Source organism: Myripristis murdjan, chromosome 18 (assembly GCF_902150065.1).
Source record: "Myripristis murdjan chromosome 18, fMyrMur1.1, whole genome shotgun sequence".
NCBI lineage: Eukaryota > Metazoa > Chordata > Actinopteri > Holocentriformes > Holocentridae > Myripristis > Myripristis murdjan.
The window spans coordinates 21,972,760-22,000,180 of NC_043997.1; the positions used below are offsets into that span (position 1 = coordinate 21,972,760).

Genomic DNA, 27,421 nt, shown 5'->3' on the forward strand with positions numbered 1-27,421 from the left:
TGCAGAAGGTAAATGATATTGAAATTCAGAAACTTTCAGCTCAGTATATCATCATGCATCATTATTGGTTGAAAGGCCAGTTAAACACAGATGAAGCAAGTCACTATAATGCTGTTGGAGATCAGTCAGAACAGAAACTGACAGTGTTCTGTCTAAAACTGTTAGATCTTTCATCATCTCTGTACAAAACTGGGGATGCATTCCAGGAAAAATGGTGACTAATTGTGCCAGCCATCTTTATTGAAGAATCCAAAAGTGACTACAGTAGTGTTTTCCCCAAATCATTTCAGTCCAGTGATAGTCAAATGCTGAGCATGCTTTGCAATTCATGCTAATAGACATTTAAATGACCCAGTACACAGCAGGCTGCTGTTTAAAAGGTGGATTTTACATGTATACAGCAACTGAAAAGATGGAGCAAAAGCATGCAATGACATTACCACATGCAAGCTGCGGCTGCCCTTTGCTTGTTGTTGAACCAAATTGGATTCTTTCAACTGGCAGCTCTGGCCTCTGATCTGCCGAGTTCATGACAACTGAAGGAACAGCTAATGCCAAACACGTGCACCATCAACTGGAGTCTTAACTTATATACAAACCCAAGAATGAGAATGGCTAACTTAAAAATAAAAAGGCCTGTGTTTAAGAGGAAAAGGGAAAAAAAAATAGCTGAAAAGGTTCATATGAAAATGTGACCTTTAAATTGAAAATGAGGACTGAAAGGACAAACTGCAAATGCACCATACACCTTTGAGTTTTATTAAAACACACCACTTTAACATGGGAATGCCACAAAAGCAAACTGAACAGAACACACAAAACTGCAGCACCAAAATTAAAAAAAAAAAAAAAAGCAAAAACACAAACGAGCTTCTTTGAAGCCACTTTAAAAAAATACCCCAGGTGAGTAAATGCAAGCTCAACCATACAAAGAACTCCTAAAGGTGTACTACACTAAGACATTGAACCATTTGATGCAGACTTCGTCCTGAGATGGCACAACTTCACAGCATTTTAGGTTATACAGTCTTCTGTTGGCCCTTCTTTCCAATCAGAGATTTGTGGATGTGGGGGATGACACCTGGGGAAAAAAAAAAAAACAGACAGTTGCAGCCAAGATTAATTTTAACTGGAAGCAACACCAAGACAAAAAACATGCTGTACACAAAGCCTGGGAAACTAAACTGAACTACAAGTCCTGTCTACTTGTAAAACTAAAATGTTTGTTCAAAGGGGAAAAAACATGGAATAGAACAGAAAAGCAACAAAGAAATGTATTAAATGTGGCACATAGTTCCTGTTGCAAATAACTATTCTGAACACCACTATAAACCACACTGAATATTGAAAATGAATACATAAGCCAACCAAAGAACAATTTTAATGCTGCTCCCAGCTTGGCTCAGGTGCAGCCTGCACTTACCACCACCAGCAATAGTAGCTTTGATGAGTGAATCCAGCTCCTCATCTCCTCTAATGGCCAGCTGCAGATGGCGTGGAGTGATACGCTTCACCTTCAGATCCTTCGATGCATTTCCTGCCAACTCCAGAACCTGGAGGCGCAAAGCAAGTGGTCAGATATTAAACAGGACACGTGATAGCAAACCGGCCCTCCGAGGCTGCTTACTGAGGCTGGCCGGTCTAAGGTGAGGGTGTAAGGTAACGTCATGTCAACTTGAGTTACCTCGGCAGTGAGGTATTCAAGAATAGCCGCGCTGTACACTGCTGCAGTGGCTCCAACTCTGCCATGGCTGGTGGTTCTGGACTTGAGGTGTCTGTGTATACGACCCACTGGGAACTGCAGAGATGAGATGAGAAGGAATGTAAACACAGCTGAACAAAAGGGCTCACTGGCCTGAAGTGGAGGATGGTCAGCCGCTATACTTTAGTAATATTAACTGGCTGTAGTTAAGCTCCCTGTTACCTTCAAATTTACTGACATTTATTTATCAACTGGGGTCAATTACAGCAATTTAAACCTGCAGAAAGTTTTTAAATGGAAATTCCAAGATCATTTGCCATGTACTTTGCATCTTGTTGACTACCTAGACAGCCTTTTGAATAATAGTTCATGTGGGAATCATGCTTTCCCTCCCAAATGTCACAGTAACTCTCAGTGGCTCTCACACTACTACAGGTGAGGTTATGTTAGGTGAGGGCCAGAAAGCAGAGGGAAGTTTACTGACTGTGAGAAATGGCATGTTATAGTTCCTCAGTGTCATCCAGAACAAGCACAGCTAATGTATGGACAATGTTGATACAGGACACTGAAAACAAGTCATGTTAATTTCATTACATTGGGAACGGCCACGAAATATGCAGTAAAAACGCTATTCATCATGTATGTCGATGTATTAAACACAGAACAGAGTCAAACTGACCCCAAAGATAACAGGAGGGGTAACAAAGGGTTCACTGGCCGGAAGTGGAGAGCGACCGCTGGTTGGTCGACCCCAACACTTTTTTTTTTTTAGTCATTAACTGGATGCAATTCAGCACAAGCGAGACAAAATGAATGAAACAGCTGACCAACCTGCAGCCCTGCTCTCTGTGAGCGCGAAATAGCCTTCGTCTTGGTCTTCCCAGAGTCCTTGCCTGCTTTACCACCAGCCTGCAAAACACAAACATTGTTAGCTAGCCTGCCACAACAGGTTTTGGACGGTAAAACACAGAACAGTCCCCGGTAACGTTAGCAGATGGCAGCCTACTTTTATCGCCCTGTCTGGCTCCAACCTGCAGCCATCCTATCGATTGCTCAATGCAGTCAGGCAACGTTAAGTTAGCGTGCTAAGGCAGGATAGCAGCTAGCTAACGTTAGCGGCTATTCATTCTGGTTCGTTGGCGGCTATGCACGATAATATACCGCCAGCCGCTCCTTCTGGTGAACTGTCTTGCATTCTGGTAAGTAATTTAACATGTGCGAACCCCTTACCATGTTTAAAATCTTCAAGTAGTTTCCCGATACCGCAGCGCAAAACGGGTAGTTTCCTCCTGATTATTTGGTTTGAACTACAACACCCGCCTCGAGCTGCCGGGGATATATAGACAACCGCTTCATCCGGGTAACTGGGGGCTGGGCTCCAGCCAGTCACGTCTCGTCTTTTGTTTGTTGGCGTGGCGTTTAGCCAATGAGGACACGAAGAGCCCATTGTGCGGGAAAGCAATTCACAGCGGCTGAACTGAGCTGGGAAATGTAGTTCTTTACATTTTAATTGTTTACCCCCTTGGTTTGCGGTCAGAAGAAGCTCTTTTCTCTTTTGTAAATGAAGTCGCTGTTCATTTAATAAAATGCTTCCATTATTTGACTTAATATATTGGTGAGCAAAATGTGCTTTATCAAACTATTTCCACGGGCAACTCACAACTACTGTGTATTTCAGTTGCATCATATGGTTTTAGTAGTAATTCAGTAATAATTAAACAGGATCTCAGTCTAGAAAGACGGTGGAATTAGTGTTTTAACTGTCCTGTAGCCAGCAGGGTGAAGTAATACAAAGACACAGATCTTGCAAAACACTTGATGGTCAGGGAAGTGTGATTCAGACACACTGGAGTGGAACTGCCCGTCTTCTGCTGAATAAGCTTGTTGATGACACTTGTGGCATGTAGCACAGTCATGGAATTTTTTTTGCGAATGCTTGAACAGTTTGAAACCAGTCGTTTAAATATGTAGTTATTACTACTACATGAGTTTGTGAGGTTCTAGACAGAGGAAATCAAGTGAATCATACATCAAGACAACAGACATTCTTTTACTGAAAATGTCACCAGTTCTTACTTTAAGTAAAGGATAAAAGATAGTGTGTGTTTGCCGCTCTTCCTGCTACAAGCTCAGAGGAAAAAATCAATAATTCTTGAAATTTCTTTCGCGGACAGTGTTAATTTGTTGACTAAAACTATGACAAAAACTATTCATCAATGAAACTTTTTCCAGGATGAAAATAAGATGTAAACTGGACAAAAATGAAGCTTTGCTGACAAAAACTATGAGGGGAAAATCTTGACATTTTTGTCAATGAATACAAATAAACTGCCGGAAGTAGATGAGAGAAAACACAACTCCTAACCTCACTCTTGTTACTGTCAACATCAATTAGACTACAAGCGAATTGTAGTCTAATTAAGCGAATTCAAAATGTGGCTAAAACTAAAATGCATTGTAGTGAGAAGACTAAAGCTAAAACTAAATTCAAATGATCTGCTTCTTGCTCATGATTAGTGATGTGCAATTAGAAAGTAACATGAATTTTTTCTCACTTATTTTTTAATGAAGTGCAAGGAATTTGTCTGAATCCCTAAAGCCAATATACTTTTAAAGCATGCTGTGTTTTAGTCTGGCACAAATGCGTTTCCCCACTCATTTCAGGTTGGTATTTCAAGCACTAAAGGGACAATTCACACATATTGAAAAATCTGAACTAAAATGCACATGCAATCAGTGAGTGCACATGGACACAAGTTTTGCTCAAAGTGCTCTTTAGAATTGTATTTTGTCCTGTTATCAACATCTAGAAAGATCCGGCAATTTCTGTGCTTCCTGTATCTCTCTACCAGAGGAGCAGCAGCCTCCACAGAGACAGAGGATTGCTTGGGTTTGCGATCATTTGTTTTCTTCATTGATTAGATTAAAAGATAGCCGTCGCCAGGCTGTGATGGAGGGCACCCGCCAGCTTCTGTTGGAACCAAGGATGAGCATAGAGAGCTCAGACCACACAAGGAAATACTTCTACTGTTGATATTTAATTTATTTCAATTTATTTTTTTTTAATGGCTGACATTTTTCAAGACATTTCAGGCTATATAAATTGTGTAAAACATCACCAAACTCCAAACATTTAACAATTTGAGTGGAATAAGGTGGTTATTTTTCAGAGTGTTAGCTGGGGGGAAGTCCACCTCAATGGCAGGAGGCTAACAGTTAGCATTTGGAGCATCCAGTCAGTATCCAGCACTCAGTAATGCTGAGAGGAAGATAGCACCACTACTGTCCTACAGAGCAGCTAGAGGGGAAGTGAAATAACACCAGACTTTTCAAAATGGTTGAGCCATCCCTTTAAAACAACAATCTGATCCTCTTTAAACCTTTGCATCATTTGTTTAAGCGAGTGTTTTCCACCCAGTTCCTACCCAGAATCAATCATAGAACCACAAGCACTAAAACCGGTGCAGTTGCACAATGGGCTAGATTTCCTCTGGGTGACAACATGACCCCCCACGCGGTGCTAATCTTCACAGAGACAGCAGTCATGAGAGAATAACACTGTTGGCGTGTTTGGCCTCGATTTTGTTCTTTCACCATCTGATTTATGGGAGGACTGCTGTAAACCACATGATAAGCTGCATGGGATTTCCTCAGCCTCCCCTGCACACTTGTATACTATCCTCCTCTCTATTCTCTTGTGATTTGTGAATGGTTAAATAAAAGGCCTGGTTCCAATGAGCGAGGCCTGTACTTCAGCCTGTCCCGTCCCACTAGGTGGCATGTGTCTGTCTGCCCAGCCCAGATAGGGACAGCATCATTCATCATTCGAGAGGAACATGTTCCCTGTTGTCTTTTTAATAGTGTATTTACAGCCTATGTTCACTAGGTGGAGCTGCAGTTCCAAGCTTGCTTTGAGCTGCCACAGGGGCACAGGGGACACGGTGATGCAGGGGACACTACTGGAACCTGTCCCATCTGTCTCCTCTTTGTCCACTTACAAAATAGCTGATTTCATTACACCTCATCCCTATTGCATCTTTTTTCCTTTCACTTTTTTCTTTTTTGTTTAGCCAGAAGCTGAATGCCACCTCTCACAAGCACTTTAGCACTTTGAAACCTGGAAAAATTCACTTGATTTCTGTCAAAATGATGAGCAAATAAGCAAGAAATTATCTGAAGTTTTTTTTTTATTACAAGAAAACTATATTTATAATTATTAAAATGATATATCTGAATATCAGATCAGTGAAGCTGGATCAACATCAGAGTTCTCGTGTTTAAATGCTTGTGAAAGGTGTCTGAACACAGCCTCAGCTGATTCACTTGGAAAAAGATGACGAGTGAATGAGTGAATCAACAAAAAATGACCAGAAAATTAGCAGGAAATTAGTAAAAAAAAAAAATTGTTCCATATCTTTTGGATTCCCTTTTTATTTATACATTATTTTTGATATACTAAAATGTTAGTTTGTTGCTGAAGGATGCTCTCTAGAAGCAATTACCGGCAACAACAGACAAGGGAAAAAAAAATGTTACTGTGTTTGTTTTAATTAGCCAGTATATTCCACATAAAATAAAAAAGAGAAAAGGGAATGCCTCATTACAAATAAAATAAAAAATATATTAAAATAGAAAATCAAAATCCAGAAAGTACACTGATTCTTGTGTGCATTCTCTGAACCTTCAAACAGATCAGAAAAGTAAAACTTTTAGGCTGATATGCAGTACATCAGTTAAGCAAATTCACTATGATAGTAGTATCAAACTGATTTAGTTTATAAAAGAATAATGTTTTACAGGGGTAAAACATATAAATGTATAATGTATGAGCATGTACTTGTACTTGATGTACTTACATGTACTTGATAGTAATGTTTTTGGACTTTATAATGATAAGTGATTGGCAGCTGGATTTCACGTGAGCAGACAGTTGGAGAAAGTGGGTGAAGAGACTCCAGCCTCCCTCTCATTTAGCTTTACTGCAGTGTTAATGTGTAACAGGCTCCAGCCAGGGTGTGTGTGTGTGTGTGTGTGTGTGTGTGTGTGTGTGTGTATATGTGTGTGTGTGTGTGTGTGTGTGTGTGTGTGTGTGTGTGTGTGTGTGTGTGTGTGTTAGATGACGTGCACAGCTGGTGGTGGGCTGGGCACGTCTAAATCACATACCATTCATTCTCAGGCACGCTCCTCTTTCAGCAGTCAGTCACTCTCTCTCTGCCTTGACCTTTACCTCTCTCTCTCATTCTCTCTCTCTTTCTCTCTTTCTCTCCCTCAGTCACTGTCAATCAACTCTCACTTCTATCCTCAAGGTTTCAAGGCTCTTTTTCCAAAAGTCTTTTGGTTTTTGAGCTTCTCTCCCTATTTGCTCTTCACTACTCCTCCATCTGTTCATGCTTTGACCTCAAACTCCCTCTTAGTCTTTACCTTGCCTCAATCACTCATTCAAATTCAGGGTCCTGGCACAGCCGCGGGTCCTTCAATGGCTTCAACTGTGAGTTCCAGGGGTCCTAGATGGTATTTGAGGGCTTTTTGAAGAGGTTCCAGGGTCCTTGAATGTGTTATGGACAGCCTTGAGGGGGCTCAATGGATTTTGGAGGTTCCAGGGGTCCCTGACAGGGTTGGAAATTAAGTTCTGAGCGTCAATGAGGGCACTTCCAGGTTCCTTAGAGGGGTTACAGGGTGCCTGAATGTGCTCCGGGCATCCTTGAAGAGGCCCATTGGTGTTAGGAGTTTCTAGAGGACCTTGACAGATTGAACAGTAAGTTTCAGGGGTCATTGAGGGAGCTTCATGGTTACTTTAAGTGGTTCCAGGGTCCTTGAATGTGTTACGGGCATCCTTCAAGGGGACCAATGGATTTCAGAGGTTACAGGGGTACTTGGTGGGGTTGAAAACCCTTGAATGTGTTCCAGGCATCCTTGAAGGGGCTCCATGAGTCACTGAGTTGGCTCTATGTATCATGGAGTGAGTCCTTCAAGGGCATCCAGGGTCTTTAAATGATTCCAGGTTCAGCAAGTGTTTTCAAAGCATCTTTGCAACCCTAACCCTTACCCTAACCCTAGGGTCCTTGAATGTGTTCCACGCAGCCTTGAAGGACCTTGAGGTGTCTTTGAGAAGGTCAAAAAGTGCCAGGGGTCATGGAGGAGCTTCAGGGTTCCTTTAAGGGGGTTTCGGGGAGCTTTAATGTGCTCCAGGCATCATTGAAGGGGCTCAATAACTCACTGAGTAAGTTCCAGGTATCACTGTAAAGGTGCCAGGGGTCCTTGAGGGAGTTCTCAGGGGTCCTCAAGGTGGTTTAAGGAGTCCTTCAGGGTCCTGGAATATGTTCCAGGCAACCTTGAAGTGGGTCAGTAGGGTTCTTTAAGGGGTTCCGAAATCCTTGAACGTGTTCCAGGCAGCCTTGAATAGGCTCCATGCGTTATTGACGAGGTTCTATGTATCATTTGGAGGTGCTGGGAGTCCATGAGTAGCGCCCCTGATATTATTCAATGAGTCTTTCAACGTCCCTGTCCCTGGTCCTACGCCTCTATGGTGATTAGTAAAGTTTCATTTTATTTGAATACAGAAATACATATAAGATGGTTGACACTGATGGGATGAGCTTCAACACGCATACATACACACATACACACACACACACACACACACACACACACACACACACACACAGGATCATTGTGGCCAATACAACATGAGTTGAAAACAAAAGAGGCAGCGACCTAAACTCAGGCTTCCTGCTAATGAGTGTGAATATTCATGACCGTCATTGACCCACATGTTTTTGCAATGATGTCATGATTTTGCACTGCAACCATTTGAAAGAACCTGATGTCCCAATTTAGGCTACCAAAACCAGTAAGAGCTGTTAGGGGTTAGACTTCATTGGTTTGCCAATACTGCGGTTTTATTGAAAATTAGATCTGGTCCAGTCAGTGCTATCCACTTCTGATATATGGATATGATGCAGTTTTATTGGCAGAGGCTTTTTCATCCTGATAAATAAAGTTCTAGGGTAAACATGGAATATTTTGATTTCTTGGATTTTTGCATGTCAAACTTATCCTCTTTAACTCTGCTGCTCCCAAAGTTGGATTTGCCATCGCTGCATGGCCTAGCTTTGTTCAAATACACAGAATTTTGTTTGAAATTTGCAGTGGAGATCCTGAGGTTTCCCAAAGATCCCAAATATGTCCTGCTGAATCCAGGGAAATGTGTATAAAATGATGCACAAGACATGTAGATCTTTTCTATTTGATGTGACTCTGCATCCATAAAACAATGACATCTTTCTTGGCTTTGAGTATTTCACTCAATATAAGTGTGATGGAGTTTCAATGTAATGCTGTAACCTACAATATGGATTTTTTTCTAACTTTAACACTATTGAAGTAGCTTTATAGGAAGTAAATTTATAGGAAAATTAGAGTGCAATGGGTTAAAAATATTGAATGACAGCACAAAATATTAGGTATTGGCATCTTCATTGGAAAAACATCAGTACTACCCATCTCAAATCAATATCAGAGGACTCTATAGCATACTCATAATTCATAAATGATTTAGCACCTCCTTCCTCAATTAGTCAGATGCTGATTACTGGATATCAGCAGCATATAAGCTATCAGCAGCTTGAATCCCAACATGTCCTTCAAAAGGCCATCAAAGCCTTTGTTTATTTTTAGGGTCTCTGAAAAGCATTGACCTAGTAACCCAGTCCTCTGTTCAGCGTTTTCCCACCACATTTTTTTCTCACTGTCCACTTCATCTTGAGTCTTCACTGGACAACTGACATCAGCGGTTCTCACGCTCTCTGTCCTCCCCTTCCTCCTCTGAGCTCTCCCTCTCTTCCTGTCCCATCCTCTTGGCTTTCCCCATGTGACTTATAGAGATGTTGTTGGTTTCCTGGCTGGCCGTCCTCCCAGGTTCAAATGGACATATGTTTCTAGGAGTTGCAAGCCATTTAAACCCATGCACAACTGAATTTTACTGGCTGGGCATGCATGAACCGTGGTGCACAGCGGTTAGACCGACACGAGTTTGCTGCTAAATTGAAACAATGTAGGCTTTTACTAAAAATGTATTCAGGATCATTAGAGAGTTGAATCCATACAAATACAGTATACTATAATATATAAAATACTCCAGGCCTCAGTCGGTGCTGTAATGGAAGATATATGCATGTAAATGGAGTACAGCCTACCCACTGCTTTTTCTGGCAATTACACCCATCTATCAGCCTAATAGCTATTGAAATACTGAATACAGGGGAGTTTACCACCTCCTCCTCAGCAATGTACCCTCCTGCATAGCAGTATTCTCTCCTTAGCAGCTATCAATAGTCCCTGGCCACAACAGTAGTACTGGATTGATAACTACTGGTATACATGCAGTTTCTTTTCAGTCCAATAATTAGAAGCTTTATACTGAAGCCCAGAGAAAAAAGAAAGGAATAAGAGAAGATCACGCTAATATTATGAAACTTAGTGTGCTGACTGAAAAAAAATGTAATTCACTCTTTAAAATCCAGGAACTGTTTTTTTTTTTTTTCATCCTCTGCAAAATTAACTTCATTTATTGTTATTTTGAATTTTTGAAAAATATTTATGGTTATTTGTTATGACTAACTTGCCCTAAGAAAAAGTGGTGGTTCTTTAGCTCCTCCCAGTGAGGTTCGGCTCATCCAATGGAATTATTTCTACATCCAGTGCTCCAATCCATGATTTAGTTTGTGCTATTCTGTCACAGACTGGTTCATTTCACAAGGACACAACATGGCTTTGTGTGTTATGTTCTAAGTTTATGTTTTCCTGTTAATCTCTGGATGGGACAGGGTGGGTTAAGCAGTGGCTGCTAATGGAAGCTCTCAGTGTGTGTTCAATATGCAGTGAAAGTGAACACCCCCCGCTTCTGCCTCCCAGCTGGGCCACGCGTCCAGCAGGACATTGACAGATGGCCCAATGGGACAGTGTTGAGGGAGGTAGAGAGGGAATAAGGGATAGGGAGAAGGATGGATGGAGGAGAGAAGGGGACAATGGTGGTGGTGGTGGGGGGTGAGGGGGGGGGGGTCATCTGTTTCAGGGAGGACAGAATGGGAGAAAGAGAGAAAGGCTGGTAGAGCTCACAGGAGGCAAGAGGAGACAATGTCATCCTGCTGACGCCACATTAACACTTTAGAGAACCGTGTGTGCATGCAGACACACACACACACACACACACACACACACACACACACACTCAGGATTAGAATAAATATATATTACAAGACTCAGGTGGGTATGACAAGGTGTTTCTGCATACTCTCTATGCATACTTACAAGATGAATTATATATTATATAATCAATGTTTTCCATAATGCTGAAGCCAGTGTGACAGTAGGTTTTTTCTACTCTTATAGGGTATGCAAAGGTTTTTTTTTTTTCTTATATTCTTCGTATTGATCCACTTTTACACAAACAAAACAGTCATCAGTCATTGCTCCTCTTTGTGCCCAGAAAAATACTCTGTTTATGTTTTGTTGGTGACTGATATTTGATACAGAGACTGGCTTCCTGCCATATGTCAGAGCTAATCAACACTGTATAGGTTACAGCAACAGTACCATGACATGTCAAAACCACTGTGAAGACACAAAGCAAGTTCACTTCATGTCATTCATGGTGACTTGCACGTTATTAACCCGGCTTGGTGATTGGTTCCCTCTGTGATTATGACACTGAGGCCGTCCGCAGTGCTCTTGTGCTAATTGGTTTATTTTAGCATCAGCGTGTTTGTGTTTCCTGAAATCCACGCAGCGATGAATATGCAGGAAGTGGCCCCGCCCCCCCGGGGTGTGTGGCCACGCCCACTCTCACTGCTCTCCTGTGCGCTGCACCCGCCCGAAACCCCCCTGTCAATTCTCAGAAAATGAAAATGATTAGTTTCGGTTGCAACTTTCAAAATAAAAGCTGTATTATTGTCCATGTTTTGTTTGATATAAAGGGTTTGGGTTAGATTAAAGACTACATTTCAGGGGAATAAATTAGGAAAAAATGTGTGGATAGATAGATAGATAGATAGATAGATAGATAGATACCCACCATGAGACAGTGTTTAACAATGAAAAATAATGTTTTAAGTATGGAGCATATAGCTGATAATATAGCTCATGATAAATCAACTTGATTCATGTTGTTCTGTGCACCCTATGGTGTACTCATGTGATTCTGCTTTTTAGAAAAAAAAAAAAAAAAAAAAAAAAAACATGCTCTCAACCACATTTTGCTGTGATAATGAGGAAGTGCAACTCTGTTTCGGCACCTTGTTTCCTGACAGGCAGGTGGAGGAGCTGCTGTCAGCAAACGTGAGCTGACCACTGAACAGACATTCTGTACCATCCCTCTGTTTCATCACCTTGACAGTCGTGACTGCAGGGTGACAGCTGCCAGGAAGACCTACATACTGGAATTATTGTTATTGTTAATAGTGGGAGTGATTTCAGGATTATGGTTGGGCTGATCCCTAAGAACAACTTTACTACTGCTCTTTTTAACACACACTAACAACTAGGACAATTCTGGCTCTCCAACCAATACGTTCTCTATTTTCAACAACTACTACCAGCTTGGTATCTCATGTTTGTATCGAATCAGGAAACTGGATTCATACAATATAAGCAGGGACATTTTAGAGACTGATTACAGAAATTTTGTTGAAAGTGTTTTTACTTTTAATATGTGTGCATGGTGTGGGCATCTGGGCTCTAAGACTAAAAAACAGGTTATCCAGAATTATGAACACGGCCAGTCAGGGAAAGAGAAGAGACAACTGGGATGTAAATAATATAAAATGCAGGTGAAACAAAAAGCCGGTCAAATTGTGTCTGATCCTGTTCCTCCCCTCTTTAAAGAATTCAACACCCAGCTACCCTCAAGAAGACGCTGTAGAGCCTCTGCAGCAACCAAGAATATTTATGAAAAGTCTTCCATGCCAAATGGAATAACTCTGCTAAACTGGTAAACCCGATTCACACTGGAACCATGTCTGTTATTGTTGTCTGTACTCTGCATGTTGTGTTTTTATTAATCATTTATTTATCATTAATTTATTGATTCATCAATCTTTACCATTTTCAACTTGATGGTGAACAAAAGCTCTTTCATTATCAGAATCAGAAACTAGAATCAGAAATACATTCTTGACCTCCAAGGGGGAATTGGGTGAGTTATGATTTATTATGTAAAGGTAATTATGATTTATCAGCCAAAAGAAGCTTAATATCTTAATTGCAAATGACATTTTTTTTTTACACTTTATTTTGAGGGAAAACCCGCCCGTTTCCGGTATTACTCTGGCCGAGTGTGAGGATATTGACGCAACTTCCCGAAAGATTGACAGCTCGCAGCGCTCTCTCCTATCTGCTGTGTGGAGTGGAGACGGTATGTCCCGTTGTGTGAGGGAAGCAATCAAAACTCGCAAAACAGATTTTTCTGGGATTTGATTTTGCGCTTTTCACAAGTCGTTTACCGGAAGGGCGCCGATTTGGAGGAGATACCGGTCGACGGGGTATGAGAGTGGAGAGGACGCTTCAAACAAAGTAAGAGAGGAGGAAGAGCTGTGTGTTTGATGGCTGCTGGGGATGGAGCCCAGCTGCCGGCCACAGTCGCGGCCAGCCGGAGCGTGGAGAAGGCGCTCGAGGAGGCTGCTGCGAGCGGGGCTCTGAACTTGTCGAACCGAAAACTGAAGGAGTTTCCCCGGAGCGCCAGGAACTACGACCTGTCCGACATTACACATGCAGGTCGGTCCTCCTTTCACCGTTTCCCCTTCACTTTTAAACTGCAGACAATTTCGGCGAGCTGCTTGTTAGTCTGCGGAGCCCGTCTTTTGTTTTATCGCCACCTGCTTTGCTTACAAACGGCGACAGCCTTTCCTCGGTTCTTTTGTCAAGAGAACGTCAGGCCAAAGTTCTTTTATAAAATGTGGCGATTTTATGGTTCCTTGGTTATTGGCAAAGGTACACAACGTTACTTCATAAAGTATAAGTTAAAACCGCTTTTAAATTATCAGGAGACTGTCGGCGCTTCAACAAACGACGGTTCCACCAAATTGCCACTTTTATTAAAAATTAATAAAACTATAGCAATTATTATGACAGCCTGTTCCCACCAAAACAGAGGTAGGTGTTGGCGAGTAGTGTGAACCAGTTATACTAGTTTGAATTATATTGGAATGAATTACTCCATGATGGATTATAGCAGAGCCGAATGGAAGCGTGGTTCCTAACCATGCAGAAAAGGTCGTCGGTTCTATTCTGTGAGGTACAAACTTTTGCCCATAAGCAAAACCAGATGAAGCCAAAGGATTTAGAACGGGGTCTATCCGTGTGCGCTTCCCTGTTGTGCTAGTAAATTGGCATCAAAGAAGGGCGGTCGGATTTGAAAAAGTAACGTCAGATAAGCGTGTTCCTCTTCCTCAAGATAGCTTGTCTTTTTTTTTTTTTTTTTTTTTTTAAGTCTAGCAGACGGTGTCTACGTTGCCATGCTTTGTCTTTTCATTGAGAGCTTGTCTTTGAATATATCGTGTGTATGGCTTGCAGTTTTGTTTTTTTTTTCTTTTAAAAACTCAAAAACTAAGTTAGTACGTTAGTTTTCACAACTTGTGTCACGAGGCAGGAGCCAGTCATAGGTACTGGCAGCCTCTTTTGGATGGGCCTCCTGAAGCTGATCTCTGGGTTTGTGCATGTTGCACTTTGAAGAAACCTATTGATCCCATGCACATTTCCCATCAGCAGAGGGGTCAAACTTTGGCAGAGGAGCGCTGTACATGTAGGTGTGGATGGCATTGGGGATTAAGGGGAACTACCTTTGCCTGGCCTTGTTGAAAAGAGGATTACCCCATCCAGGTTGCTGAAATCAATCTGGCTACCCAGCGTTTTAATACAGCACCCCCTCCATCCTTCACCGCTGCTTTCTGTGCTCTGGTAATTATGACCATCTGCTCAAACTGACCCAGGACAAGGCCTTGTGGGATGAGGAGGCCTTGAGCACGCATGCAAACACCTGCCATCTGAGCAACCCAGCAGTAATGACTGTGGGAGTGGTGAATGTATCCCATACCTAGGATAATGCCCTTTGATTTGATTTGGCTGTGTATGTGCAATTGGAGATTTTTGGATAAACCACTAATCCAGCCAAGCAAGCCGATACAAACCAGACCAGTGGTTCTCAAGTGGGGTCTGGGGATGTCCAGGAGTTTTTTGATGGGGATCCATGCCATAGAAGTTGTCCTTTTGGTGGTTTCATGTGTCCTGGGGGAGTTCCAGTTGAAAAATTGGGACTTGCTGCTGACATCACTGTCTCTCACACCAGCTCACGTTCTCTCATGTCTTATTCTCTCTACTCTAATTCTAGGGTCGTGGTCTGTCATTGTAGCTTTGAAAACATGTTTTTCCAGCACCTACACTTTGTGATAATTTCTGGTATTTACGATAATGAGTTGCTTTCAGTTTCAGTTGGATACCTGGCAGTTATGTCGTAGACACTATAACAACTGTGAGATACACAAATCCTGTCTGAAATGCCTGCCTCTGCACCCTCAGTGTCTGTATGTGTGTGTGTGTGTGTGTGTGTGTGTGTGTGTGTGTGTGTGTGTGTGTGTGTGTGTGTGGATGATGACTGTTCTAGGTGATTCACCAAATTGTCAGTGATGGGCATCAGGTATGGTCTTGCCAGTCCTCTGTGTGTGTGTGTGTGTGTGTGTGTGTGTGTGTTTTGGCGTGTCTGGCTAAACCCAGCAGGACAGGCTTGGCGGCAGCATGGTGTTGGTGTTGGTTGTCGTGGGGTCTGAGAGGGGAAATCACATGTGGACTGATCCACATGTTATGGACGCTTTCAGACTCCACTAACGCATTACTTGAAATGCTCTGCCCTACATTAAGAGCAGTTGATGAACCCATTAGAAGCACAGATGAAGTCGTCATTAAACAGAAAAGAATATGGCTTTCAATATGGCTTTCAGTGTAACCCTTTGAAACCCAAGTTCATGGATGGGCTTTTATTTGGAAAGGTTTTATTTCACCCTCTTCATAAGATTCAGGTTATAGCCTATCTGTTTTAATTTTTTTTGCAGGTGAAACATTTTTAGTAATTTACTTATATTTTTTGAATTTAATTGGATTTAATGCACATTTTCTGGTATTATTTGACTAATTTACTCGTAATTAACTCATTTTCTGATACATTTTTTTTTCCGGTAATTTTCTCCTCATTTCTCTTCACCTTTTCCCCCACATTTTTACAGACATCAAGTGAATTTCCTCAGGTTTCAAGGGGTTACTGCATCATCATTAATTACACAGATCAGTGTGAGGCATGTTTGTCCTGTTCAGACACCAAGCTCAGCTGCCAGAGAGAGAGAGAGAGAGAGAGAGAGAGAGCTCAAAGGGAGCAAGGAGCATTACATCATCCTTGTTTCTAAGTTACACACAGGTTGACAAAACATGCAACTTGTTTAAATTCTGTAATATATTTTTCTCTGATAATAATAGTTTACCATGTAGTGCCAGCATTTTCAGAGTACACAAATCCTTGTGAATCTCATTTCAAGTACCTTGAACTTCTGCTGAACTCGCTCAGTGTTTCTGCTTCAGTTAGTAATCTGTTTGTCTGGATGTTGCTCACAAGAGACACTGATGCCGGCCTGCAGTTATTTTTAGCCTGTTTGTCGCACATTTTCTCATTTCAACTTCAAAGAGGCATTGGCCTTAGTTAATTTTCTGCTTTGAACTCGTAAAGGAGTCTCTCCGTCTTCGTACATTTTAGGCATGTAGTGGACCGGGGTCGTCTTAAAGAGAGCGAGGTCCAGTGTGTAGCATAAGTGAAGGTGTGTTGACTTGTGGAGAAAGATGAGTGCAGTGGTTGAACTGGGAGCAGACTGGGCTAAGGAGGCCCAGCGGTGCTTATCATAACAGCCCCCCTCCACTTCTTCCCCACCGGAGCAGCTTCCCTTCAGGAAGGTCAAAGGTTCATACACACACACACGCACACACACACACATATGCACACAAAGAGAGACTTGGCTTGCCTCCTCCAGAGTGTTTTTTCAGTAGCTCAGATCTATTGAAGGGAACAAAGACCAGCTGTGTGCGTTGCATGTGACTTTTGGACCCCGAAATCTGTGTGTTGCTGCAAAGTGGCATTTAATAATAAAAAAAAAGGTTATTCACAGCTCCCCCCACACCCTTCAAGGCCAATGGATTTTGAGGGCCAATATAATTGACAGAGGTTGCCAATTGATGATATTATATGCCAGTGCTCAATACCTTTCCATTTGAGCATTTTCATTGTGGTGGTCCGCTGGTGTTACAAAGCATGGAAAAGCCTCTGGAAGAGCATGTAGACCATCACAGGACACTAAAAGCCTCCACTGAAATTAAGACGAATGAAATTCTGGAATTCATTTTTGCCTTTTAAATGAATAATTAATAATGAAAAGCCATGATTGAACAATTCAAATGAGCAAATAAAACATGCAAATCAAATATAATGCCACTTTTGTGCGGTCAGGGAGGAATTGGCGGCCAGCACTGACCAGCCTATAATTGATTTTTATTAAAAAGTCAGTATCTGCAGTCCATTACATGTCTGTGCCAAGCAATAACCTAGATATTGAGGAAACGTACATTATTAACAAGGCCTCCTCACCGGGGCCAGCGAAAGCTCATCTAGACGACTTAGTTTTGTTTTGCTCCTCGCCCAGCCAGCGTTTCTCCAGCAGAAGTAATCAAAATGTTGGTGCATGGAGAGAGGGAGCGGGCACAAAGTTAATAAATGGACCTCCGCTCTTATGTGACCTCCTGGGGATCTGAGAGACAAGAGCTTGTTGTTGGGAGAGGGCAGAGGGGGTGGAAAGAGAGGAAGCCGGAGAGCCAAACACTCACACCACAACCATGCAGCCCAGCAACTGAGCTAGGCCCACATCTCATATCCTGATGTAGGTCATTTCATATCCCCATAACGATACATATAATGATATAAACCACATTTTCTGTAAATTATATGAATAAATGGTTTATATAAAATGACCACATGGAAAGGCTTATTTCGTATTACATTTTGAATTATATACTTGACAAATTAAATGTACTTATCATATTTGATTATTTTTCTCCTTTTATTTGGAACCTTCATACAAATTTTCAATGAAGCAGTAAACAAAATATAGAATATGACAGTAAAATAGAAGTGTAATGACATGCTTCCTGATGCTGGCACAGTTTTTTTTCCCTGGCCACCATAGTGCTGTGAATGCGCCATATGGAGTAACATTTCTTCAGTCAGTTACCTAGGCTATTTACTTTACTGTTGCAGTGCCACCGTAGCCATACCACAGATGTGTGTTGTTCCTGCAGAGGCTGCCGCCGGGGCTTCCTGCTGCCGCTGGGGCTGACTGCTCCTCTCCAAAACTGTAACTGCCTGTAGGGCGATTCAGTACTGCTTCGGTCCCCTAGACTCCTTGGTACTCCTGTGTTTTTTGCTGGTTGATGCAGTCAACATGATGCCGCTTTTCAGGTCTCGTCAACTGGCTGGAACTGAGAAGGTTGTGTTATCTGCTCTGATGGTGCCAGCTCAGCTCCAAATTCTGTAGGCTGCAAGGTGTCACTAAATTCAGTGAGAAATAAATTAAAACATTGCTACTTTTTGTTTCAGTGAATGCAGCCACAGGTTCTCCTGTTTTTATCTGAGCTTCATTAGTGCATTTAATAAAACCCTGACACTGTTGGCCAGTGTTTTACTGATTGGCGAAGTGTGACACTCAGAACAAACGCTCACGCTATGGCAACACTTCACACAGGCCTCAACTTAAGCTGTGTTATTACTTCTGATAGGCAGTTAGGTTATGTTACCTATGTTTATGCGTGCGGTGCAAAGCAATGTTAAGGATCATCCAAATTCGGAAAAATAAAATGCTGTCATGCCAGATGTTCCTCTGTTCTCTGTTTAGAAGTGGCTGAAATTGTGACTGCAAAGAGAACAGCTGGTCCACCTTAAAGGCCAGTCCACCTTAAGTGAGCCTGGTCATGTAAGCCTAACTCATTGTTGCTATCTTTGGGGCTTAATCCGTTCACTTAAAGCAAGAAGCACGGGAACTTGGCTTGGGTCTTGAGCAGTTGTAGCATTTATTCACTGACAAACAGCCTGAACTGTGCACATGTTGCTCTGCTGCATTCACAGCTATGCAGCAAACTTCATACTCTGCTTTGGTCACCAGCCTCACCATCTGTGTCTCAACCACACACTCACTACACAAATTAAAACTTAAATGCAGTATGCTATGTCTATTACGCCAAAAAAATTGGTCATCTGATTTTCTCAAAATTGCTGAAGAGTTGGCAAAGGCTGGGCTCATTAGAACCCAGGACCAAATGATCAACAAGTTTAAAAAAAACAAAAAAAACTGAAAGAGTACAGAGCTGGTTCAACAACTAGAACTTTTTTCACTTTACACTTACATATGTTTTCTGTCTGTCTCCCTCCAGGCGGAATGAAAAGTCCAGCTGTCAGTGTGTCTTCACAGTAATTTATGAATTCTGTTTCCATGTCTCTGTCCCACATATCCAGTTAGCATCACACACTGAGTTCAGACCTCTAGGTAAAGATGGTCTGTCACCCCATCAGTCCAACCGTGCTCACCAAACCGATATGAACAATGATCGTTGCCAACACTGGTAGATTGGCCTAACACTGCTGCTAGCTGATAAGTGGAGCAAAACCTTTAATTTGTGCTGATGTTTTCCAATTTTTTCTTTTTTTGGTCCGGGTTGAAAAGCTTCTGAAACAGCAGTTTAAAGATTATTTTTTGGCATTGTTGTTTTATTTGACAGTCACAGTAGAAAGGCAAGAAAGGCGATGGAGAGAGAGGGGATGACATGCAGCAAAGGGCCTGAGGTTGGATTTGAACCCAGGATACTGCGATCGGGGCTCAGCCTTGGCACATGGTATGCACTCTTATCCGGTCTCTTATCTTATCCACTGGGGTGCCCCCTGAAACAGGAGTTTAGACCCCTGGAGACTGAAAGTCTCCATTGAAAACCAGAATAATGCTGTTACTAATGCATATTCATGTACATTTGTGTGGAATCTGATCAAAATATCACTAGAATTCCTCCAGGTAAAGGTTATCCCATTGATAACCCATGTTGTACTGATCTTTTCTGTGATCAATATGTAATCAAACAATCTTTTGATAAGGGCTGGATTGCCAGGGAGCAAAGGATGTGCTGGAAAAGAGCAGACGTTTAAAATCCCCTACAATAGGCCTTGGTGTGTCTGTCTGTGTGTGTTTGTCACAGACTGGCTATTCTTTTTTTAACAGCAATATCAGCCTAACTCTCTGGTCTGACCCGAGTCAGTAGAGACTTGGAAGTTAAGTTGAAAAGCCTCTGTTCATCTTTCATACATTTTGTTTTATGCCGGTTCTAAACAATGATAAATTGCTATCCAAAACAGCGGTGTGTAATCCAGTAGTGTCCCATGTTATCTCCTCGTTCATCTTGTAACATGTTGAAACAGGGATGGCCCACTTCAGCTCTTCTTGGCAGTCTGTTACTGTTGTTGTGGGATTTTGTGTGAACTTGATTGAAGAGCCGTTTTGGGACATTAAATGTTACCATGACAGTTTACAATCTTTTCCATCTTTGTGTCCTTGAAGCTGAGTGACATGGAACATGTCAAAAAACCCCTAACTCAGGGGCTTTCTTTCTCTGCTCAGCAGTGAAAGAATCAAAACCTCTCTCTTTCCCAAGCCTTCACCATGCTTCAAAACTGTTAGAAAGGGATAAACTGTTTGTCACGGATTTAGACTCTTTGTTCTTCATTTTTACAGCACAAACTCAACAGCTGACCTTTTTTTCACAGCAGCCATTCTGACATGAAATAACAGGGTAAATAAAGCTGTGACTAATGACATTCATTAAGATTTCAGTCCATTTAGGACTTTGAAATGAAACCCTGAAAATGCCCATTCACCCTTTAACACCTTGAAAGGTTTTATTTCACCCTCTGAACAAAATTCATTTTATTTCTTAATATTTGGGGCAGTTTTGTAGCAGTTCAACCATCTTCTTTTCTGGTACATTTTTTGGTAATATTTTTCTTTTTTCTTTTTCATAAATCATTTTGTAATCAGTCTCTAGTAATTTTTGCTAGTTTTCATATCTCACTAATCCTTTTTCCTCATTTTCTGAAAGAAATGGAGTGACTTAGCTCAGGTTTGAAAGGGTTAACAAACTGTCTGCTTTGAGCATGTCTGTAGCTGGGGTGCTCTCTGACTAAGCTGATTGCAACTATGCAACACTGTCCATTTAATGGGGATGTTGAGCAAGCCATGATTTCAGTTCACTGTCAGTGTGTGAGTGTGTATGTATGTCAGTGTGTGTGTGTGTGTGTGTGTGTGTGTGTGTGTGTGTGTGTGTGTGTGTGTTTGTGCACATTCTAAGCCCAACATATGGATGCACTCTTTGTCAGTTGTTTACATGTGTTCCGTGTCATTTAACGAGAGTGTGTGCATGCACAATGGTGCAGTATCTCAAGTGTGTGTGTGTGTGTGTGTGTGTGTGTGTGTGTGTGTGTGTGTGTGTGTCTTGTGCAGTGTGTCACCCCCCTCCGGGTTGTGTTTCCTCTGTGCTGCGGATGTGGGCTGCCTGTTCACTACTTCTGCTTTCTGTCTCTTCCCCTCCTCAGTCTTCACTGTCTGCCTCTCTGGTTGCTTCACACTTTCTGTCAGTCATTATGTTCTCATCCAGCCATCCACCTCGTTTTGCAAAATGTCAAAAAACACAAAATGTCAGCTGGATTTCTTCAAGTGTAAATACACACACACACACACACACACGGCTCCCATCTGACCCTGTAGGTTTTGTAAGAAAATGGAATTTAATATTTAAGTTGTAATTTTAAAAATAGCACTCAAGAAAAAAATTGCTGTTGGTGGCGGGTTGTACTGTTTTTCATCGCCCCTTTCCAGCATCCAGTATTTGGGACACCATATCTCAAAAGCTGTTTGAGATACAGCCTTGAAATTTTACATGTAAATTACCATCAAGAGTATGTCCTTGTATCTTATTGACTGTGTTGACTTTTTCAAGGTAGGTACTTCAAAATTCACCCACTGATTCTCAACTAGTAGTATTTTTTGGCATGTCAAATACCATCACATGCAAGCTTTCTTATTTTATGAAGTTTCCAAAATAGAATTGGTGGTTTTCTATTTTATAATAGGCCATATATTTTTCAAGATTTTTTTTGAGTGCTGTTTGTTACATACCTTAAAAAATAAACAACTCTAAGGTGAGGTGGGAACTTATTTTTAAAATTGGTGAACAGAGATGGATTGACCCTAGTATTTAGCAAGTTATAAGTGTCAGCTAATGTTGGCCCAAAGTTCATACCTTATATGTGCTACACAGTTATGAAATTCAGTCTACCAGCTAATGGTCTGACAGCAAAGCATTTTCCTTGCTATTTACAATAACACTTGTCTAATGTCAAAAATATTTCTGCTCAAACAAATATAAAAATATCCATCAAAATGTGTCATTGCCATTCAGCATTTTTGAATTCTGTACATGGCAAACAGCATAAAAATACATGGCTGGGTGCCTGGCTCATTTAATGTACAGTCTGGTGTGGCTGTGTGTTTCTGTGTGAAACCTGGTGCTGTGTTTTCTCCCAGAGCACAGCAGATGGTGGGGAGGGGGAATCCCTCTGCACTCCCAGGGGAAGTAACAAGAGAAAAGACAGAGATATAGAGAGGCTGTTGGGTATTCCGGCCAGTGGACTTGACTAGCCAACAAACATACACTGTACCATACACAGCAAGGCCCCATCCATCAGGCTCCCAGCCTGTTTTTAACTCTGCATGGTTGCCAGTGTTGGAGTAGGGGGCGGGGGGGTTAGTGCTCTCCTCCTTGGCTGCTGCCTGGCTGAGTCATGAGGAGAATACCATGTTGTCTGGCAACTGGATGTCAACAGCCTTCAGCTGGGCGAAGGCATGAAGGTCTCCACACACAGCCGATTATCAAGCTAGTCAACGCTCAGTGCCGCCCTGATGATCTGTTATGAATCATCCTCCTGTCACTGCTGTGCCACGGCTCGGATGGACATTTCCTGCTGAGGTGAGGGCAGAGTTCAACTCTGAGGTCTCCTTTTCAAACAGTCCGGTCCAGGCCTATGCTCCCTTGGAAATTTTTTTTGTTTTTTTAACATTAACATTTTGGCTTATTCTGGCCCCTTGACCCCCAGATTCCATCCACACTTCTTATATTGATAGAAAAATAGATTTTTCTGATGTAATATTCTTGAATTTTATCTTCAGAAAGTTGAGTTATTTTTTTCTGGTCTGCATTTCCTACAGTAATCCCTCCAGCAGGACTGGGTGGCCCCCTGTAGGGCGATTCATCTGTCCAGCAAAGTGAAAATATCCTGCTTGTTGGAACTGAAAGAGCTGCAGCTTTTACTAGTGCAGCTATCACATGTTAGCTAGCTGATATTTTCTTAGCTAACACTGCTGTAGAGCTCATTTGCTACACACTTGAACTTTTAGTAGCAGAGTTTATGTGAGAAAGTTCATGGCAGCTTAAGAGGCACAGCTCCATCTATCAGACTGAAGCACTCTGCTAGCCTTCACATCTTCTGATAGAACGTGAGCTTGGTAAAATAATCTTGGTGGATTTCTGTCCAGGAACAGCACAGCTCACAGTTCCTGTTCTTCAAGACCGTTTGATGAAGCAGCTGAAGGCTGTCAGTCAAACTGGGACGGGAGGATTAAAAACTGATGTCACATTCTGATTAAATCACCCCACTCATGTGAAAGTAACTTTTAATCACCAGCAAAACCGCTGATTTGACTCAGGAGATTTGACTCAGGAGATACACTGTTCATGATGGTTTCTACACCCAGTGATGACAATCAAAATCATTTGAATGGGAAAATTACATAGTTTAGTTTGCGTTCCTCTTCAAACTTTTCTCTTTGAGGCTGTGTGTTGTTAGTCCTGCCTTCCTCCTCCTCAGCCTCATTCTCAGCACTCATGGCGTTCGGTTTTTATGTAGCCTCAGGCTGAGGTTGCAGACATCCCCAAAACTGCCACAGGCACTCAAGAAGCAAACAGAGGGCACAGACGAGCTAGAATTAAAATAATAATAAAAATGTTGATGTAATACTAAGTAATACTGGCCAAAGTACAGATTCAAAACAAAGAGGGCCAAATACCAATGCCAAGGTAAAGATCCTGTTTACTCAGCAGCGGTCTCCCCCAGGCTTCACAGGCCACTCATCAGTTAATGGGCCTCTGTGCCAACGCTCCTTGCTTTGTGTTCGTCCCTCACCACAGTGTAACGCTGTATGAGAGTGTGTGTGTGCAAATAATCTAATGGTGCGGAGTGGACTGCCTGGTGAATAATGAAAGCGGAGGCACTGCTCTGTCTGCCTTATGTAACCCAGCAGATCCATTAACTCCCGCAGTGTTTGGTGTCCAGATGGCTGATTCACTGAGACTCCAGATACATGCAGCCAGGCAGGGGGGCCTGCAGGGGCTGGGAATGAAGAGGTGTGTGTGTATGTGTGTGTGTGTGGAGTTGTACTTCTGCTCTTGTGAAAACCAGAGTTTTTTGAGTGAGGACATTTTTGTGAAGTGAGGTTGTTTTGGCAAGTCGGCACCTCCACAAGTGGCAGGTTTGAAATGAAGGGAAGGATTCATGTCAGTGTAAAAAAACAAAAAACAAAAACAAAAAAGCAACCTCATCTCCCCAGCCATCAAAAAGACCCCAAACCCCTGTAAACATTTTAACCCTGTATAAACTGTATTTGATCAAAACACAGTAGAGACAAACTGTGTGTGTGTGGGTGTGTGTTGGCAGAACATCTGTTTGCCATTGCAATGAACACATACCCCATACTCCCCACCACCACCCGACCTGACAGTTCACACACGCAACCACCCCCCCACATACACAAACATTCAGTGTTTTTGCCTGCCCTGCTGTGACTGATTTTGATACCAATGCCATGCTCATGCGGTTGCTACGGTGATTTGAGGGCTGTTAGATTTCTTCCTCTGCTGCCTGGTCTCACAGAGTTTGAGATGTCAGATTTCGGTGTTGCTGATGAGCAGTGTTGGGCTACTTTTTTGGCTCACAAATGTAATTCGTTACTCACTACAAGGAGCTTGATTGTTTTATTCATCATTACCCAGATGGCACATTGTGTTATCGCATGTTATCTAGCATTTCTGCTCGCCTTCATAAACCAGGATTCAGTTGCTTCAGCTGTCATCAGGGAAGCAGAATGGATGTGGTTACATTCAATGTTCTTGCTCGATAATAAAAACAAAACAAAACAAAAAACTAGAAAAGGTCATCTTCTCTGCAGTTTCTCACCAAAATAGCAGGAACGGAGGTGGGTGCTGGTGGTGTGCATGCTGGCTACCTGGAAACACTCTGCTGCACTTAAATACAATGGCACCTTAATGTCATGACGAGTAACACCTGTGTTTAGCTGGAATTCATGAAAAAATGGCTGCCGGGAAAAACATCTCTACTTCTACTAAGGGCAGTGGGGTGCCCAATTACTTAGGCTGAAAATGTTTCACTGTGGTTTATGGTGTGGCCATCAGAATATAAATGTATACATTTAAAAGACTACAATGTTGAGGTATATCTGTGTAGAAACCACCATAAACTAGGCTACATTTAGACACATATTTGCTATTTTAATTGCAGCGAGTGAATACACCTCAAAGGACCATCTACTTGTGATGCTGAACCCCACTGCAGCATCATTATTGAGCTATGGCAAGTTGTCATGAAATAGACTAATTCATAAATCAACCGTTTTTTGCATTAAACAGAATTGGAATGCGAAATAAAAGTCAGTTTTTATTATGCTGAGGCAAGGCTCACCTCCAGGGAGAAACCTGTGCATGTGCTCAGCTTAATAGCACAGTTTTAGCTGGACTTTACATGCTTGTTGAATTGAGGTGTGTCCCAAATAACTGAGTATGTTCCAAAACCCAAGCGGCACTCACCAGTTTTGCCGACCTGACCTGACAGCACATGTTCTATACATCACCATCACTCTGCCTGCCCACTTTTTCTCCGCCCTCCCTGTTATGTAAGAAGCACCAAGCCAGCAGGTCCAAATGGAGTGCACCTGTAGCCAGCTGTGTTCCTGTGAGTTTCACCTGCAGCTTATAGAGCTGATCTAAAAATATTGACTAGGTGTCTGGATTAAAGGTCAGAATTAGTCCTGGTATTGAAAACGTCAAATGATACCCAGCCGTATATCAACCCAGTGAAAGTCGACTTCACCACCATTTCTCATGGTGACCAACTCAGTGAGAGAGAGCGATGATGACTAGCTGTGAAGAAAACAAGTCAAAGTGTGTGGGTGGAAGACGTTGTTTGGATAGCTCCCTTTCAATTTGATATTTTGTTTACAAAAGCAGCACATGCTTTATGATTAACTAATGCCAGTTGAAATAGCAATTTGTTACTATTTATGTTATTGCTGGGAAAAGCAATAACACCACTGTCTGTAATAGAATACCTCCCACTGCGGATGAAAACATGATGCAGCTTTTAGCTTGTCTGTGGACTGTCTGAGGCAGAAGCAGGCTTTGAACACTTATTTCTTTTTTTGGGTAGACAATAAAGTTGCATTTGGTTTTATTTTTGGCCACAAATTGACGAGTTACGCCTGTGATCTGCATGTGACGGCTCTAAATCGGTGCTTTTGTGCTGAGAGAGAAGTGTGAGCTTTTGTGTTCCTGTCAGATATCGGAGTTCTCGGTGTGCCGGCTGTGCAGCTACACTTTTGCATGAACTCACTGAGCATGTTTGCATACGAGAGCTAAAACAAACCACAGGCGATCTGTAGGAGTTGAAGAAGGGGGGATGGGGGTGTGTGTGGTGGAAAGATGCAAGTAGGAGAGGAGAGAAACTGATCTAGGAGGAAGGAAAGAAGAGAGCTGAGGGGAGGGCAAGAGAATCAGGCTGGATGTGATTTTCCAAGTGCAGTCAACCAGAATACCCCTGTAGACTGAAACTGCATCTCATCTCTCTCTTTACTAATTTTGTGTGTTTTTTATGGTTATCGTATGGTCTTTTACATTTTGGGGAATTCTTGTCGTATTTTTTTTTTTTTCAAATTTTGTGGTAATTTAAAAAAGTATTTTAATTTTTTTTGTTATTGATTTTCTTGTCATGTGCTTCTAAATATGTCTTGTTTTTGAAGCAAGTCTAGTGAATTTAGTGATGTTTCAAAGGGTTAATCATACTGGCTGTGTCTTGTGTCAGGTGCATCATCACCTCTGTTCACATGTTGTTGGGACTGTGTCACTGACCTCGATTCCTTGACTGTTTTCAAGTCAAGGAATCAAGGTCATCACAAGTAAAGGAAGCCAAAATTTACCCGTGCACTCCCTAATTTTCTTTGATTGATTGTAATTTTAGAGGAATTTACAAAGAGGAGTTGGGGCCAGCTGCATGCCTAAAATAGAACATCTAAAATATAAAAGACCGCCTTGAGGTAGAAGTATGAGTGTTAGAAAAGAGATTTGAACAAATATTTGAGAAGTTCAGCAGGAGTTCAGCGGGTCACACGGGTCTGAAGCTCCACCGGCTCAAGCCTGACTGTGAATACACACCGTGAGCCGTCTGTGAGGCATCATCACACACACAAAGAATGGCTA

General features: G+C 42.0%; 2 protein-coding genes across 3 annotated transcripts in view; one reads left to right on the plus strand and one right to left on the minus strand.

The window, feature by feature from the left end:
• Positions 1-736: 736 nt before the first annotated feature.
• On the minus strand, positions 737-3,063 carry LOC115377081 (histone H2A.Z). Its single transcript, XM_030076956.1, has 5 exons — positions 2,933-3,063; positions 2,534-2,611; positions 1,685-1,798; positions 1,424-1,553; positions 737-1,081 (listed from the first exon to the last, which is right to left on the minus strand). The coding sequence occupies exons 1-5, from the start codon at positions 2,933-2,935 to the stop codon at positions 1,020-1,022; spliced, it is 387 nt and encodes a 128-aa protein (XP_029932816.1). The 5' UTR covers positions 2,936-3,063; the 3' UTR covers positions 737-1,019.
• Positions 3,064-13,064: 10,001 nt separating this feature from the next.
• Positions 13,065-27,421, plus strand: part of lrch4 (leucine-rich repeats and calponin homology (CH) domain containing 4) — a 55,171-nt gene continuing 40,814 nt past the window's right edge. For both annotated transcript variants that reach the window (XM_030076044.1, XM_030076043.1), the window contains exon 1: positions 13,065-13,471. In XM_030076044.1, coding sequence (XP_029931904.1) covers positions 13,300-13,471 — 172 coding nt within the window. In that variant the 5' untranslated portion in view covers positions 13,065-13,299. The remainder of the gene's footprint in view (positions 13,472-27,421) is intronic.